The 17,752-nt window shown below is 44.0% G+C and overlaps 1 protein-coding gene across 10 annotated transcripts in view; it reads right to left on the bottom strand.

Annotated features, from left to right (window-relative positions):
- garnl3 (GTPase activating Rap/RanGAP domain like 3) overlaps window positions 1–17,752 on the bottom strand; it is an 81,195-nt gene that overhangs the window by 18,488 nt on the left and 44,955 nt on the right. For 9 of the 10 annotated variants that reach the window (XR_009271295.1, XR_009271292.1, XR_009271293.1 and 6 more), the window contains exons 14-28: window positions 9,210–9,316; window positions 8,642–8,757; window positions 7,418–7,540; window positions 7,246–7,320; window positions 7,046–7,160; window positions 6,147–6,173; window positions 5,853–5,957; window positions 5,046–5,162; window positions 3,823–3,998; window positions 3,517–3,675; window positions 2,871–2,937; window positions 2,688–2,795; window positions 2,437–2,555; window positions 1,456–1,591; window positions 1,116–1,175 (exon numbers count right to left, since the gene is read on the bottom strand). Coding sequence is in view for 6 of the 10 variants with exons in the window: in XM_058775501.1 (XP_058631484.1) it covers window positions 1,116–1,175; window positions 1,456–1,591; window positions 2,437–2,555; window positions 2,688–2,795; window positions 2,871–2,937; window positions 3,517–3,675; window positions 3,823–3,998; window positions 5,046–5,162; window positions 5,853–5,957; window positions 6,147–6,173; window positions 7,046–7,160; window positions 7,246–7,320; window positions 7,418–7,540; window positions 8,642–8,757; window positions 9,210–9,316 (1,610 nt within the window). In the remaining 4 variants the exon portion in view is untranslated. The remainder of the gene's footprint in view (window positions 1–1,115; window positions 1,176–1,455; window positions 1,592–2,436; window positions 2,556–2,687; window positions 2,796–2,870; window positions 2,938–3,516; window positions 3,676–3,822; window positions 3,999–5,045; window positions 5,163–5,852; window positions 5,958–6,146; window positions 6,174–7,045; window positions 7,161–7,245; window positions 7,321–7,417; window positions 7,541–8,641; window positions 8,758–9,209; window positions 9,317–17,752) is intronic. The other variant, XM_058775497.1, reaches the window with a different exon arrangement.

Genomic DNA, 17,752 nt, shown 5'->3' with positions numbered 1-17,752 from the left:
TCATTATTAGTTCATGTTAACTAATGTAGTTAACTAATGAACCTTATTGTAAAGTGTTACCGAATTTTTGATCAAATAAATGCATCCAACTTGGTATGCATAAGAGGCTTCTTTCAAAAACATAAAATAATCTTACCAAAACTCCAAACGGTATAGATAAGTAAAATAATAATAATCAAATTTGTTTTATACAGATTGAAAGAAAATAAAACCATACAACAAGAAATGGTAACACTTGACAATAAGGTGAAATTAGCTGAATTTGCATCATGCATTTACAGCATTTATTAATCCAGGTTAATGTTAATTTATAAATATAACATTGATAATTATTCATTTATGTTTGTGGAAAAAACACTAATGTTAGTTTATACTGCTTGAAATGTTAGAAATGAATTTGTAGAAAGAACAGATTAATAAATGCTGTAAAAGTACTGTTCATTTTTAGTTCATGATACCAAATGCATTAACTAATGTAAACAAATTGAACCTTATCATAAAGAGTTACAAATCTGTGTACAACACAATCTTGTTGTATAGTGAACGTTATGTTGAGATGAGTAATGGTACAGTATGTTATCCGTCTATTTCCCATGGTGCAAAAATGGCAGCCACAGACAGTTGGCTGGATGTTTAAAAACACCAGGATGTGGATTTTGTCACAGCCCCTTGTGTGTTGAGCCGTCCAGACCGCGCGTGTGTGTATGTGTATGTATGAAGAGGGGCTCTGACAAAAGTATCCATGGTGACACAGCGATCTGAAACTCATGCTGCAGCAAATGTGTCCCATTTCCCTAAAGCGTCTGTTCAGCCTTCTCTGTCTGTCTCTATGTATCTGCCTCTCTCTGTCTATTGATTTCCACTCCCACCTCTCTATCTCATTCACTTCTGTTTCTCCCCACTGTTCATCTTTTTCCTAAAGACTCCTCAAGCCGTCTCTGTCATTCATTCTGTGAGACTGCAAGAAGGAAGGGACACATTATGTTAGCTGCATATTTCACTCAACACCGTCCGCATGCGTCTGTTAATTGAATAATAGACAGGGTGAGTCTCCGTGGTAGCGTGCATTAGTGAGGCAGCATGGGAAATGTAGGCAACAGAAGTGCCTGCAGTACCTTCAGTGTCTTTAGACATGTAGAGGGATAGCTTGGTGCCGTAGGGGATCCGAATACAATCTGGACCAGGGATGGAAAAGAGCAATATATCAACCCAACCCACGCACAGATTAAAAGACAAATGCATCGTAAGACAATACACAAACACAGACTGACGACTCGCATACAAACTCACTACCAGAAGAAATGCAATTTATTGTATACTTGGGGGGCAATAGGCAAATTTGTCTAATATCACACACTGTCAAATCCTGAACGCAAATACCCATGTTTAACCTCTATATTAAGTTCAATAGCATGGGAATTCGGTTTAATTGTTCCATCAAGAGCAGAAGCCTACCATCTCCAAGTGGTGAAGGGAAGACAGGCATCTCGTAGCCGGTTGGAGTCTGAGGGGAACTCTGGGAACTAGTGTCTCTGGAGCTACAGTTGGAGGCAGAGTTTATAGGTGCTGACGAGATGAAATAGATATCGGACTACAGAAAAAATAGAGGAAGAAATAACAAGATAAAAACTATAAGAAATGTGAAATGACTGATAAATGTTTGGAAAGGATTTGTATAATTTATTGTCATACAGAAGAATGCATCTTATAAAAGAGACAACACTGTCATCAATACGTTTTCTGCTGTTGTTAATACATTTTCCATGTGTTAAATCTGCGTAAATTCTTTTTTATTAGACCGTACACTACCATTCAAAAGTTTGTGGTTAGTGAGATTTTTTTAAAAGTTAAATTAACATTTTTATTCGGAAAAGACACAAAATTGACAGTAAAGCCTTACATTGTTGCAAAAAAGTCTATTTCAAATAAATGCTGTTCTTTTGAACTTAATATTCATCAAAGAATCTTGAAAAATCGTTCGTGGTTTCCACAAAAATTTTTTTTTCAAAATTGATAATACATTTACCATTACAAGAATCAATTATATTTTTAAAGATTTATTTTTGGCATTATTTTTTTGCCCTTGAGTCGGGATTCAAATTTGGGATGCCCGTATCGCAACGGTGCACTGCCCACAAGGCTATCGGTGCCGACAATCAATTAGATTTTAAAATATATTAAAATATGAATTGTTATTGTAAATTATAATAATACTACTGTTTTTAGTGTATTTTTGATCAAATAAATGTAGTCTTATGGATTAAAAAGTCTTATGGATCCCAAACATTTAAAAAGTAATCTAAAAAGAGTGTAGTAGTATTATAAAAGATTTAAAATATGGTTTCAGACTGTACAATAAAAATGTTATTTACACCAGATAGATACACAGCTATATAATGGTCTTCATAGGTAGAACCTTATGGCTAGAACACTTACTCTGGAAGCAGTCAGTTGCAATTCTGGAACGACAGCTGTATATACTAGGTTGCCATTAACGACTAGTCGAATCTCTATGGAGTCGGTGGTGAATGCAAGGATATACGGGAATGCACACACTGTGACACAAGAAGTGACAGAATAGAGAGACATCTCAATTATTTCCACTAATGCAAATGCAAAACGATTGTTGAACTGAAAAAAAAAAAATTGTCATAACAAAGAATATTCAAGATCCTAAAGGTACTGACCAATAGCGTTGGGCATTTGGTTCCAGCTGAAATGGAAGTCTGAAGTATTTGGCTGAATCATGGGTGTTGCTCCGTTAAACGGACACACCTTCTTATAGACGCAGATATCTGTTAAAAGAAAAGTCCAGCTTTAGAGGATCTGACTACACAGATGCAATCACTGACACTGAAATAGACACTAACTGTTATAGCAAAGAAGAAGTCCAGCCTCTCCATCTTCATACACATCTATGGCAGCAACAAAGTTCACCTGGAGAAAAGTAATAGATACTCATGTTACCAATCAAAAACTGACAGTTTGGAGTATAGAACTGATAAAGGGAAGGGGAGGACTGTGTACGCTGCTGTTCAAAAGTTTGGGTCAGTAAGATTTTTTAAAGCTGCATTTATAATGCAGTAACAGTAATATTATGAAGTATTACAATTTAATGTTTTTTGATTTTAATATATTTTAAAATGTAATTTATTCCTGATAGCAAAGCTGAATTTTCAGCAGTCAGTTGTCAGTATCACATGACCCTTCAGAAATCATGTTATATGCTGATTTGTTGCTCAAGAAACATGTCTTGCTAATATCAATGTTGAAAACAGTGTATGCTTAATATTTTTGTGAAAACTGATACATTTGGTCTGGATTCTTTAATGAATAGTTCAAATGAACAGATATTTGAGAGAAATCTTTTGTAACATTATAAATATCTTTACTGTCACTTTTGATCAATTAAGTGCATCCTTGCTAAATAGAAATCTATATTTTATATATAAAAAAAAAAAATCTTACTGACCATAAATGCTAGTGTATGTTTGCATTCAAGTGGCTGTTTCTCACCCGGTTGGAGTCTACATGGTGTAGTCTGTAAGCGTCTCCTGTACTCTCATTGATCAAGTCAAACTGATGTCTGTAGGCCACACAGATCATGTGATCATTCTCTCCTGTTGGGCCATCAACCAGGGCCATTACCACCGGCGAGTCACATAAGCAGATCTCCTAAGAAAGGAGACAGCAAACATTCAAACTGTTGAGAGCTTTTGAAAAATTAGTCTGTGAGAACTGTACCTATAAACTACAAGTGACATTAAAATGCAGTTAACTTCAGTGCATGACATGTGTAAGAGAGCTGAATCCGTCTCATACCCGTATGTACTGGAACTCTTCCACAGGTGAGTCAGTACTCCCTGTGACTGTAGCGATAGAGCTGAGGCAATCGAGGCGTGACTGTTTCCTGGTGATCAGGAGGAGCTTGTTTCTTATCGCCGCAACGATTCTGAGCTCCACCCCGTGATGCGTGTTTATGGAGTAGAGATGGCAGCCTAAGGAAACACATTTCTGTTATTTGATTGTGATGATCTTGGAAATCATCTAATTTATTGGCCAATTATTAAATTCTTCAAGTAACTTCAAATTTGTCAAATAGACAGCATAGCTTTAATTAGCTTATAGGGAAAGTTCCCCCAAAAATGAAAATTCTGTCATTAATTACTCACCCTAATGTCGTTCCAATCCCACAAGACCTATGATTATCTTCGGAACACAAATTAAGATATTTTTGATAAAATCAGAGAACTTTCCAATGCTATCTCATGACCAATTCGTACGTATTTTACGAGGTGGCTAATTCGTGCGAATTCGTACGACCTTACTCGTATGATTTTGAATGATTTGTCTAGACCCCAGTGACGGTTAGGTTTAGGTGTAGGTCATTCGAACAAATTTATACGAACTCGTGCAACTCGTAAAATGCGTACGGTTTGGCAAAAACCATATGAATTTGTACGAGTGAGGTTGTACGAATTCATACGAATTAGCCACCTCGTTAAATATGGAAATTGCCTGAGATTGGGCTGGATCTTTCTGACCCTGCAGAGACAGCAACCGAACTACCACGTTCAAGGCCCAGAAAGGTAGTAAGGAAATCATTAAAATAGTTCATGTGACATCAGTGGTCCAACCGTAATTTAAATAATATAGTCATTATTTTTGGGGTTTTTGCGTACAAAAAGTATTCTCGTGGCTTCTTAAAATTAAGGTTGAACCACTGATGTCACATGGACTATTTTAACAATGTCTTTACTACCTCTCTGGGCCTTGAACGTTTCAGTTGTGTTGCTGTCTATGCAGGGTCAGAAAGCTCTCGGATTTTGTCAAAAATATCTTAATTTGTGTTCCCGAAGATGAACGAAGTCTTATGGGTTCGAAACCACGAGAGGGTGAGATTTTTGGGTTAAATATCCTTTTAATTACTTTAATTTCAAAATGTTGCTTCACCAACACTCATTTTTAGAGTTTAAATAATATTATCCAATTTTAAATCATTTCAAATATTTGTGTGAGTGATGGCTGAAGTCTTTCTTTCATACCTTTGGTTTTCTCAAGCTTGTTCTCTCGACTGTCACACTTGGTGCGGACAAGCTGCCGCTCCTCTATCCCCCGTTTGAGAGAGCTCAGTCTGTAAACATACAGTCGAGCATCTTTCCCTGCAACACAGTTGAAATTGGATATAAAGCAATTGGAATTAAAGGTTAATTTGATGTAAAGACTCAAGCACTCTGGTTCAGTTTGAATATTCAAATGAGTGTGATTACTTTAGTTGTTTAGTGAATTCTACAAACAACAGCTTTCAGAACCGTAACTATATGATAACTGGCTGGCAACAAATGAGAGACCCGTCTCATCAAACTGAATGACATCTCAGCTAATGCAACACGTTTGGTTTTCAAATGCCTGTCGTAGTGAATGAAAGTTGCTTGGCGACCGAGTTGATAACCAATTCATTATTTTCCCTCTGGAGAAGCTGCGCTTTCCAATAAGAGTGAGAGTTTGCTGTACACCGTCTTGAACTAATGATCAGAATGGCGGTAGACTCTAAATTACGTGGATCTCTATTCTGGGCTTCTCTATATAATGAGCTATAAGTCTAGACAATGCGAACCAGAGATGCTGCCTGTATGTGTGTGTGTTTGAGATACTATTTTGTGCTATTCCCTGTTGGTTAAAGATGCTCATTAGAGCAAAGACCTGGAGTTTCCTTCGCCGATTTGCTTTGGTCTCTTTCTTTCTCATGCTCTCTCTCTTCTGGCAGATCATTTCACACCCTTTCTTCTACCCACATACTCATATGTCTCATATTCATACGCTCATGATTATAAAAACAACACATATCTTACCCTTATCTGCTCTTGCAATGAGGAGGTCCTGAGGTTCAAGCACGTGCATTTGTTTGACAGTCAAGGTTTTGTCAAATACCTGCACCGGAGGCAGGGTTGGTGAATCTAGATCAGCATGCAAAGCAAGATTAGTTTGTGGTCTGTGTGGTAACTCAGTCCCTCACTGAGATTTGCTTGCTTTGATTAACAGACACATTTGGTAACTATCACTGTAAAAAACGTACTGGGTTAAATTCTTTGTAATATTTATAAGCATTTGTTTCTACTGTAGTGTAGTGGTTTTGCTTTACATACCTGCATTGGAGAACAGTGGATCTGAGGCTAAAAGGGAAGACCGAGGTAATCAGATTTAAATTTTTTAGTAAAAAACAAACAAACAAATAAGTGCCATGTACACTACCATTCAAAAGTCTTGGGTCAGTATTTTTTTTTCTTTTTTAGAAGTTAATACTTATCAGGAAGTATCAGGAAATATCAGGAAGGACACATTAAATTGATCAAGAGTGCAATTAAAGTGATTTATACTGTTACAAATTTTAAACAAAGGCTGTTTTTTTGGAAGAATCCTGAAAAAATTGATTATTCTTTGAAGGCTATCATCAAAAAAAATACAAAAAATAAAAAATCCTAAAGCATTGTCTCCATAAAAATATTAAGCAGCACAACTGCAGCAAATCAGCATATTCTGCTGAAGAATCTTAAGACTGTTCAGATTTGCTTTCACAGGAATAAATTACATTTCGAAACATTAAAACAGAAAACTCTTATTTTAAATTATAAAAATATTTCATAATCCTGTTTTTACTGTATTTTTGATCAAATAAATGCAGCCTGTGTGAGTGTAAGGGAGTTCTGTCAAAAACATTTAAAATCTTACAGACTCTGTTTTGAATGGTAGGGTCTATTTAATTTTTTTCATCCTCACGTTCCAACCCCTGTGTGATTTTTCTTGTTTCCACAGACAATAACAACGAAAAAATGTTAAGCAGGATGCTCATATAGAAACTTGGTGCACAAATTATCGGCACTAGTATTTTTGTGCATTTTGTCAGTTTGTAAGTTTGACAGCCCCTTCTCATTGTTCCTTTTTATTGTTTGGAAAAAAGTTACATTCAGTCTGTCTTTACATGTTATTTGTAAGAAAACTGCTCCTCTGTCCAGTTGCATTGTTCCTCATGAAAATGCATTCTCACCCTCCAGCAGCATGACCCCTGCTGAATCTGTGGCGACCAGTAATGACTGTCCCCACGAATCTCCACAGACTATATCATACGGGAAGCTACTGCAGAATGACTGTGACTCCCATGGCTGCAGAGAACATGGTAACACACAGTAAGAGATGAACCGTAAGCAAAATAACAGCATCCATCTCCCTTTCCTCTTGCTCTCTCACCTCTTTCCTGCAAAGGCCAGTGGTGACGAGACTGGTGGGTGCATCCCCTCGAACTATAGTTTTCAGCTTCAAGGCCTGGACGCAATATTATATCTATTAATGACATTACTCATATTGTGACATTGTCTTTCATGCCATATCTTTATATTTTATTTTTATTTATACATCCTACCTGTCCCACTCGAACAAACTCAGCCTGGCGTGCCTCTTCTTTTTTACGGGCGGATTTGGGCGACTCTGGCAGTACATCGCTGAATGAGCGTCGGTTCAGCATGTTCTGCGGAGAGAAGGGAACCTACAGGAGCAGTACAGATAAAGATGGGTCTGAGAGACTGACCCAGAAACAGACAGAAAGAAGCGAAAAGAAGCAAAGCAGAAACTAACAAATTCTTACACCACTGTATCTTACCAGCCATCATAGAGAGAGAAGGAATCAAATAATGATAGTTTAAATTCAGATTCTACTATAGAACACTCATTTATTATTCTTTTTGATTAAGAACCAATTCTTAAGATTCATTTGTTAAAAAATAACAAGTTATCATTCAAACTGTTTTCTTGTTGCATATGAGAGCAACACAACAGAAAGGTTTACTGTCAGTCTATTGTCTTTGTATTATTTATTAAAAATCTTACTCTTTCATTAAAATAAATGGAAGTGGTTCTTGATACTCAACCCTAGTAAATGTAGAATAGAAGAATCTTAGAATAGAAACAGTAACAGACAACAAAAAAAAAAACCCGTGCCCATCTCTAGTGGCAGCTGACAGGGGGCCGCAAAAGAATGAAAGTGCATTTGAAAGCCCAGTGGTTTGGAAGAGTATTGTATGTAAGACTAAAAAAAGAACTGTGTGAAGAAACAGTGCAGAACATCTGAAAATACATGACAGAAAAGCAAAGGTAAGTTTGAAAATTTTGAAAATAAATACAGAAAAAGTGCTTCTCAACCTTTTTGACTCCAAGGTCCTTCCTTGTCCACAATAACATCTGAAGGCCCCATGGCACTTTCAGTTGTTTGTAATTTACTGGATAGGGATTTTTTTTTTTTTTTATATATATATCATTTACTCACAATTTATAGCAGAAAAAAATATTTTAGAGCTTGGCATAACAAGAAAAATGTGCATTCATTATGAAAAAAGGTTAATGTAATTAAAAGATTGCATTTTCAGGTCTAGGAATCACACTATTAAAATTTGGCTTCGTCATATCAGTTTTTTGTTTTTTTTTCAAGACAAAAGCTGGTTCTTCAAAAAAAAAAGGAAAACAAAGAAAAAAAAGTTTAGAGGTGAATTAAAGTAATTCTTATTTTAATTTTGAGGCCCCCTTGGAAAGTTTGCTGAGGCCCCCTAGTGGGCTCCAGCCCCCCTGATTGAGAAACACTATGTGTCCATACCTTGGGCATGTCAGGCATGAGATCCTGGTACAAAGATCTGATCAGCATGTCCAGCGTGCGCTGACGTTTCTGAGCAAAAGTGGGGGTCTCAAGAGTGGCTTTTTCTCCATTTATTACTATAGGACACAGAAGAATAAAGGTAGCAGTATTATGTAACAGAATTACCCTTAGGAAACAGCTTGACACATTTTACAAGGTCTGTTTAATGAAAGCATCTGCTTTACGGAGTTCATGAGCCAAAACAAACCATTAAAGTTGGCAAACGAAAAACACAGGTGTATATTCTAACAGGAGGTTTGTGCAATGCAGCCAACATGAAATGACATTTGGAATGCATTTAAAATGACGTAATCTATTTTGACTGGGACATGAAATATTAGTAATCTTGGATTTTATGGCTCGAATTATTATTAATAGACTGTGATATGGCTGGTATTCACAGGCTTGGTTACATCAGCAGAAAAGTGATGTTTCAGGGGAAAGTTGTTATATTTTGGTTTAAGATTATGAACACAACTGATTTTATGCTGTCTATAAAATAGCTTTATGTACCGGTGAATTTACTAACATTTAACTAGTAAAAAGTCCCTGAACTCCTGGTGGTCTGTGAACACTGGAGGAGAAGGGAGCGGTGGGCCAAACAGCGGCACACTCTCCTCTGAGAAAATCTTCAACCTGCAACAAAACAAAATGATTAAGATACAAATAATATACACTACCATTCAAAGAAGTTTTTATTTATTTATTTATTTATTTATTTTTAATGTTTTTGAAGTCTAAAATATTATTATAATGTAAAATATCTTAATATTTGAAATATAATTTAAAATGACAAAGCTGCATTTTCAGCAGCTATTACTTCAGTGTCACATGATCCTTCAGAAATCATTCTAATATACAGATATTATCAACTTTGAAAACAGTTGTGCTACTTAATATTAGAGCTCATGATATATTTTTAACGATTCTTTGATGAAGAGAATGGTCAAAAGAACGTCTCGGTTACGTATGTAACGTCTCGGTTACGTACGTAACCCTCGTTCCCTGATGGAGGGAACAGAGACGTTATGTCGTGACGACATAGGGGATTTACTTGGGAGCCCCAATCATCTCTGACTTAAGAGAAAACGCCAATGAATATTGGCTAGTGGATTTTGCATACCTGCGCCACTCCCCGTGCACACGGGTATAAATAGGCGGCAGGTGCATCCACTCATTAGGTTTTACGCTGAGGAGCCGAGAACGAGTCCCTGGCAACCAGCGATGGTTCAAGATTGTGGCATGGGGACATAACGTCTCCGTTCCCTCCATCAGGGAACGAGGGTTACGTACGTAACCGAGACGTTCCCTATCTGTCGGTCAGTACGAGTTATGTCGTGACGACATAGGGGTCTTATGGAAAGCGCCACAACCTGAACCCCATCACAACCTTGTGGCATGCAGATGCTGACAAGCGAGCGCGTGACAGACAAATGCCTTGCGAAAGGTCGCAACCTTCCCATCGCCCCAGCGCAAATTCGCTAACCTTGGTGCCCGCAGGGACCACTGAGTACATCGCTGCTGGAGATAGCCAAGCCGCTGTTCCTTTTCCCACAGAAGTCGGAAGGGATTTCGACCTTCAATGAAAGATAGCTTCAAGTCTTTCCTATTTGTTGTTACAGCTTGGCAGTAACGACGGGGAAGCGAGCCTTCCAGAGAAGGGCACTACGGAGACCACATCCTGCCCGAAGGGAGGTAACATGTGGAGACACTGATATGGACTGACCCAGGCTTGGGGCAGTACTACATACGACTGGACCCTGGGGCAGATCCTACCTAGGGGTAGGGAGGAGAGCTGCCAACGGGGCCTGACAGAGGCTCTGTCAAAGGGAAGACACGGGTTTACCGTGAGGGAAACCTTACCGTGGTATAATACACATATGGGATTACCCGAAGGGAATCAAGCCATACAGACACCTAGCCCAGTACAGGGGCTGACCGGAGACCCGGGCGAGCTAACACAAGTACTGGGCCTGGCGTCAGACTGCTCCGCCCAGTCTGACTGCCCGGGGTGCTGGAGGAACTCCACCAGGGTTCGCCGTCCGGGGAACTGAACTGGAGGAGGAAAACAGTGCTCACATCCCCGGGTGAGGGGGAATGGCGCAGCAAGCATGACACCGGCCAGCTCTTCCGCCACTTACCTGTTATCCAACACACGGAAGAAACTGGCTCGACGCGAGATTGTAAAATCTCGCGAAGGTGTTCGTGTCGCCCAGCCCGCAGCTCTACAGATGTCTGCCAGAGAGGCGCCGTGCGCCAACGCATAGAAGGAGGCAACACTCCGTGTGGAGTGAGCCCTCACCCCTAGGGGGCACGGCTCGCCTTGGGATTGGTACGCCAAGGCGATGGCATCCACTATCCAGTGGGCCAACCTCTGCTTGGAGACAGCCTTCCCTTTCTGCTCACCTCCGTGGCAGACAAAGAGCTGCTCAGAGCTTCTAAAGCTCTGGGTGCGGTCCACGATATGCACAACGCCTTACGGGACACAGCAACGCCAAGGCTGGATCTGCCTCCTCCGAGGGCAGGGCTTGCAGGTTCACCACCTGATCGCGGAAGGGCGTGGTGGGAACCTTAGGCACGTATCCAGGCCGGGGTCTCAGGACAACGTGAGAGTAGACCGGCCCGAACACAAGGCACTCTTCGCTCACCGAAAATGCTTGGAGGTCCCCGACCCTCTTGATGGAAGTGAGCGCGGTCAGGAGCGCTGTCTTAGCAGACAGGAACTTAAGCTCAACTGAGTCCAGCGGCTCAAAGGGACCCCTCTGAAGCCCAGCCAGGACAATAGAGAGATCCCAGGGGGGTATCAGGGGTGGCATAGGAGGGTTCAACCTCCTGGCACCCCTCAGGAACCTCACGATGAGATCGTGCTTTCCCAGGGACCGGCCGTCCACTGCCACATACACCTTCAAGGTGGAGGGTGACAGCCTACGCTCCAACCTTTCTTGCAGGAAAGAAAGCACTACTCCAATCGTGCATCTTCGGGGGTCTTCTCGGCGAGAAGAACACCAGTTCGCGAACAGACTCCACTTCAGTGCATAGGCTTGCCTTGTTGAAGGAGCTCTAGCCTGAGTGATGGTCTCTACCACAGTCCGTGGGAGACCGCTCAAGTCTGCCGCGTCTCGTCCAGGAGCCACACGTGGAGGTTCCACAGATCTGGACGCGGGTGCCATATGGTGCCAAGCCCCTGAGAAAGGAGGTCCTTCCTCAGAGGGATGCGCCAGGGAAGAGCTGTCACAAGGAGTATGAGTTCGGGAAACCAGGTCCGGGTGGGCCAGTACGGCGCGACCAGCAGGATCTGCTCCTCGTCTTCCCTGACCTTGCACAGTGTCTGTGCAAGCAGGCTCACTGGGGGAAACGCATACTTGCGCAGAGCCCGAGGCCAGCTGTGTGCCAGTGCATCCGTGCCGAGGGGGCCCTCGGTCAGGGAGTAATACAGCTGGCAGTGGGAGGACTCGTGGGAAGCAAACAGGTCTACCTGAGCTTCCCCGAATCGACTCCAGATCAGCCGGACTGTCTCGGGATGGAGTCGCCATTCTCCGGGGAACGTGAGCTGTCGTGAGAGCGTGTCGGCCGCACGATTGAGCTCCCCCGGAATATGGACAGCACGCAGCGACTTGAGCCGCGTCTGACTCCAGAGGAGGAGATGGCGGGCGAACTGTGACATGCGACGTGATCATACACCTCCCAACCGGTTGATGTACGAAACAGTGTTGTCCGTACGGACCAACACGTGCTTGCCGAGCAGCAGTGGCCGGAACTGCCGCAAAGCTAGATGCACTGTCAACAACTCTAGGCAGTTGATGTGCCAAAGCAGTCGAGGCCCTGTCCAGGGCCCCGAGGCTGCCTGCCCGTTGCATGTAGCGCCCCAACCCGTACTGGAGGCATCTGTCGTGACAACGACATGCCGGGACACTTGTTCTAGGGGCACCCCGGCCCGTAGAAAGGCAAGGTCCGTCCAGGGGCTGAAGGAGCGGCGACACTCCTGTGTGATGTTCACACGAAGTGTACCGCGACGCCATGCCCACCTCGGGACTCGGGAGTGCAACCAGTGCTGAAGTGGTCTCATATGAAGCGACGGACAGCAGCTCGTAAGTGTTGCGATACTTAGTCATAGATCTGTTGTTTAAATTATTTACCTGCTGTTGGGAAGGAATACTTTCGTTTCCCTTCTATTTCTATTCTGCATTTTCGTTGAGGTTTCGTTGTTTGATTGCACTTTCTGTTAATTATAATAATTTGCACCTCGGCTAAGAAGGAACCTGGATCATTTTCAGTGCTCCTTGCTAGCGAAGTGTTAGTTTCGTCTTGAGTTATTTGCACAAGGCTATTGGCTGGGCCAATCAGAAGCCGCCACAGCTGTTTTCACGGTAGTGTGTTAGGCTGTATTTATCAGAGGTCCGAGCGCTGACGCGAAGCATCAGCGAAGCGTTCAGCCTCCTCGTGTGAAGACAGGCGAGGGTAAAGACCATCGACTTTTCCTGCGCGACTTTAACCGAGCAACGACTCCGAGCGACACACTTAAGTATCTTTCTTTTTCCCCTTCCCTTACACACTCTCCGTTTCCATCCTCTTTCCTGCCACCTCTATCATGTGTTTCCAAACTATTCGGTTCTCTCTCAACCACGCCTAACGTCCCACGCAGACGGCAACGTAATCCTGCTAACCTGCGCCTTATCTCTACCTCCTTCACTACACCTCTTTCCTTCTCTGTGGGTCTCTGGAATTGTCAGTCAGCTGTCAACAAAGCTGACTTCATTTCTGCTTTTTCTTTAAAATCCACGCTCAGCATCTTGGGCTTGACTGAGACCTGGATTCGTCCAGAAGACTCAGCAACCCCAGCTGCTCTCTACTAATCTCTCTTTCTCTCACACCCCCGGCAAGTTGGCGGGTGGAGGCACTGGTCTGCTCATTTCTAACAATTGGAAATACTCAACCCGCTCTTCCCTATGCAATTACAACTCATTTGAATCTCATGCCATTACTGTATCAGCTCCGATAAAACTCCAGATCGTGGTCATTTACCGTCCCCCTAGCCAAATTCTAGCCACCTTCCTAGAGGAGCTGGACGGGCTGCTGTCCTCTTCGTGGAGGATGGCACTCCACTCCTAGTCTTTGGTGATTTCAACATTCACCTAGACAAGCCTTATGCTACAGACTTCCATGCACTCCTAGCTTCGTTTGATCTCAAACGCCTTACCACTACTAGCACGCACAAATCAGGCAACCAACTTGACTTAATTTACACACGCAATTGTACTGCAGATAACATTCTGGTACAACCGCTACATACTGGACCATTTCTTCATTACATTTACATTACACTTTGCTTCTCCTGTGCCACCAACCCCCCTACCAGTTACTTTTAGACGAAACCTGCGCTCCCTTTCTCCTTCCCATCTTTCCTCTGTGGTATCCTCCTCTCTTCCTTCACCCACCCATTTCTCATCTCTGGATGTAAACGCAGCTACTGAGACTTTATGCTCTACCTTAACCTCTTGTCTAGACGACATTTGTCCTCTCTCCTCTAGGCCCGCACGGGCTGCTCCTTCCAACCCCTGGTTATCCGAGGTTCTTCGTGAACATCGGACTAGACTCAGAGCGGCAGAGAGAAAATGGCGCAAATCAAACGATCTGTCGGACCTCAGTAGGTACCAGTCTATGCTCACATCCTTCTCTGCTAAAGTCCACACTGCCAAATCCTCACATTTCCGCAACAAGATCGACAGCGCTCCAGACATGCGTAATCTCTTCAGAACATTTAATTCCCTCCTCTGTCCCCCTCCACTTCCTCCCTCCACCTCTATTACAGCTGATGACTTTGCCACTTTCTTTACAGACAAAACTAGATCAATCAGTGGTCAGTTTTCACCTCCACGCACACAGGACCCTCACCCTACCACATCCACTGCTAAAACTCCCATCTTTTCTTTCTGTCCACTCACTGAAGCTGAAGTATCCAAGCTTCTCCTCTCCAACCATCCTACAACATGTCCTCTTGACCCAATCCCCTCACACCTTCTCCAAGCAATCTCACCCACACTCTTACCTGCACTCACACACATCATCAACACATCCCTACTCACAGGTAACTTCCCCATTGCGTTCAAGCAGGCTCGGGTAACCCCACTGCTCAAAAAACCTACATTAAACACTTCTCTTATAGAAAACTACAGACCTGTCTCTCTCCTTCCGTTCATAGCGAAAACACTTGAACGAGTTGTCTTCAACCAAGTCTCACTGTTTCTTTCACAGAACGACAAACTGGATGCTAAACAGTCAGGTTTCAGGAGGGGCCATTCAACTGAGACTGCGCTTCTCTCGGTCACTGAAGCCCTGCGAATTGCAAAAGCCCATTCCAAATCATCAGTCCTCATTCTGCTGGACCTATCTGCCGCTTTTGACACTGTCAATCATCAGATACTCCTGTCCACCCTCTCATCACTGGGCATCTCTGGCATTCCACTTCGCTGGTTTGAATCCTATCTCACTGGTAGGTCTTTCAGGGTGGCCTGGGAGGTGAGGTATCCAAAGCACATACACTGGTCACTGGGGTTCCTCAGGGATCAGTTCTTGGACCCTCCTCTTCTCCACATACACTACATCACTGGGTCCCATCATACAGGCACATGGATTCTCATACCATTGCTACGCTGATGACACACAGCTCTACCTCTCTTTTCAACCAGATGATCCAACGGTAACTGCAAGGATCTCAGGTTGCCTGGCGGACATCTCGGCATGGATGAAAGAACATCACCTGCAGCTCAACCTGGCAAAGACTGAGCTTCTTGTCCTCCCTGCCACTCCGACTCTACAGCATGACTTCACGATCCAGTTAGGTTCATCAACAATAACCCCATCAACTTCGGTCAGAAATCTTGGTGTAATCTTTGATGATCAGCTGACCTTCAAAGACCACATTACAAAAACTGCTCGATCTTGCAGGTTTGCACTATATAACATCAGAAAGATCAGGCCCTTTCTGACAGAGCATGCTGCACAACTTCTGGACTTCCGTCTAATACAGTCAAACCTCTACAAATGATTCAGAATGCAGCGGCACGACTGGTCTTCAACGAGCCCAAAAGAGCCCATGTTACACCTCTCTTTATCTCCCTGCACTGGCTACCAATCACGGCTCGCATCAAGTTCAAGACACTGATGCTTGCATATAGAACAACCACTGGCTCAGCACCCGTTTACTTGCACTCTCTATTAACAAACTACATCCCTCCAGAAATCTGAGATCTGCTAGTGAGCGGCGCCTCGTGATACCATCACAGAGGCGCAAAATCACTCTCTAGATCATTCTCATTCACCATTCCTGGCTGGTGGAACGATCTTCCCACCTCTATCCGAATGCTGGATCCCTGTCAATCTTCAAGCAACAACTGAAAACTCATCTCTTTCGACAGCACTTGACTTCATCCTAAACTTAAAAAAAAAAAAAAAAAAAAAATTATCTTTACTTATTCCTTCCTTTGGTAGTTTGTATTTATTTGAACAATGTCTGAGACTTGGTGTTGCAAGCACTTATGTCTGATTGCCTCTTCAAGATTAATCGCTCGATGTATTCCCCAATTGTAAGTCGCTTTGGATAAAAGCGTCTGCTAAATGACTAAATGTAAATGTAAATGTAAATGTATATGAAGCAATCCGAGCGGCGTGACTGCGGCTGCGGATGCCATATGCCCCAGGAGCCTCTGAAACTATTTATACTCACCGAGTCTAACTCCACACCAAGAAAAGAGATTCTCTGCACAGGGGAGAGCTTGCTCTTTTCCCAGTTGACCTGAAGCCCCAACTGACTGAGTGCTGAAGCACTGGGTCCCTGTGATCACACAACTGTTCTCGCACGCGGGCCATGCTCGAGATAGTTGAGGATCCTGATGCCCACTTCCCGTAGCGGGGCAAGAGCGCCCTCCGTGCCTTCGCGAAGACACGGGAGGGACAGGGACAGCCCGAAGGGGAGGACCCTGTACTGCCATGCCCGACCCTCGAACACAAACTGTAGGCGGTCTGTGTCGCGGAAGGATCGAAACATGAAAGTAAGCGTCCTTCAGGTCGATCGCTGCAAACCAATCCTGGGGCTGGATGCATTTGATATGCGCCTGTTCGTCAGCATCTTGAACGGGAGCCTGTGCATGGCCCGGTTTAAGACTTACTGGTCCAGGATTGGTCGAAGACCACCGCCTTTCCTGGGTACGATGAAGTAAGGGCTGTAAAACCCTTGCCTCATCTCGGCTGGAGGGACCGGCTCGATTGCATCCTTTGCCAGGAGGACAGCAATCCCCTCGCGCAAGACAGGAGCGTTCCGAGCTACCACTGAAGTCTCGAGAACGCTGCTGGACTTGGGAGGTCGCCTGGCGAACTGAATCGCGTAGCCGAGTCGAATCATGCCCGTGAGCCAACGAGACGGGCTGGGCAGCGTGAGCCACGCCTCCAGACGCCGTGCATGTGGCTCCAACGGCGCGATCGACGTACCTGCGGTGGTGCAGCGAAAGGAAGTAGAGCTGGATGGTACAGAAGGCTGTGCGTTCTGAGGCATCCTCGCAAAACTCCCTGGGTCCCAGAGGGGACTGGCTAGAGGTGCGTGGGGAGGCACTGCGTCCCCTGAACCGCACTCTCTTGGCCGCTGGCAAGATGGGTCGTGGGCGAGAGTGAGGAGGCAACGCGTCGCACACTGTCGGCCCGTGGACCTAAAAACCCGGATGAAAGGGAAATTGCTCTTTCTTTTGACAAAGTGGGGGCCGCTGGCCCTTGAGCCAGCGGCGGAACAGAACCAGAGATTTTCCACCCGGCCCTCCTCCGGGGGAAGGAGCGGCGCTGTCCCTGCCGTCTCCTGAGAAAGAGCCGTCAGCCTACAGGCTTTGGACGGGAGACGAGATGATTCCTCCAAGTGGTGGCGCTTTGCGGGCACAAGTGCACCGCAAACACACTCTCCACCTGGGAAATGTCAACGTACCCCCTAGCTGCCCCGCCGTCGAGGGTGGCGAGGATGGGGAGGCAGACGAGCCGCCTGGCCGTAAAGGGGCCATCCACGACCGTCAGCTCCCCATGCACTTCCGGGAA

This window comes from Onychostoma macrolepis, chromosome 05 (genome assembly GCF_012432095.1).
Source record: "Onychostoma macrolepis isolate SWU-2019 chromosome 05, ASM1243209v1, whole genome shotgun sequence".
Classification (NCBI taxonomy): Eukaryota; Metazoa; Chordata; class Actinopteri; order Cypriniformes; family Cyprinidae; genus Onychostoma; species Onychostoma macrolepis.
This window is presented reverse-complemented; position numbering and strand designations above follow the sequence as displayed.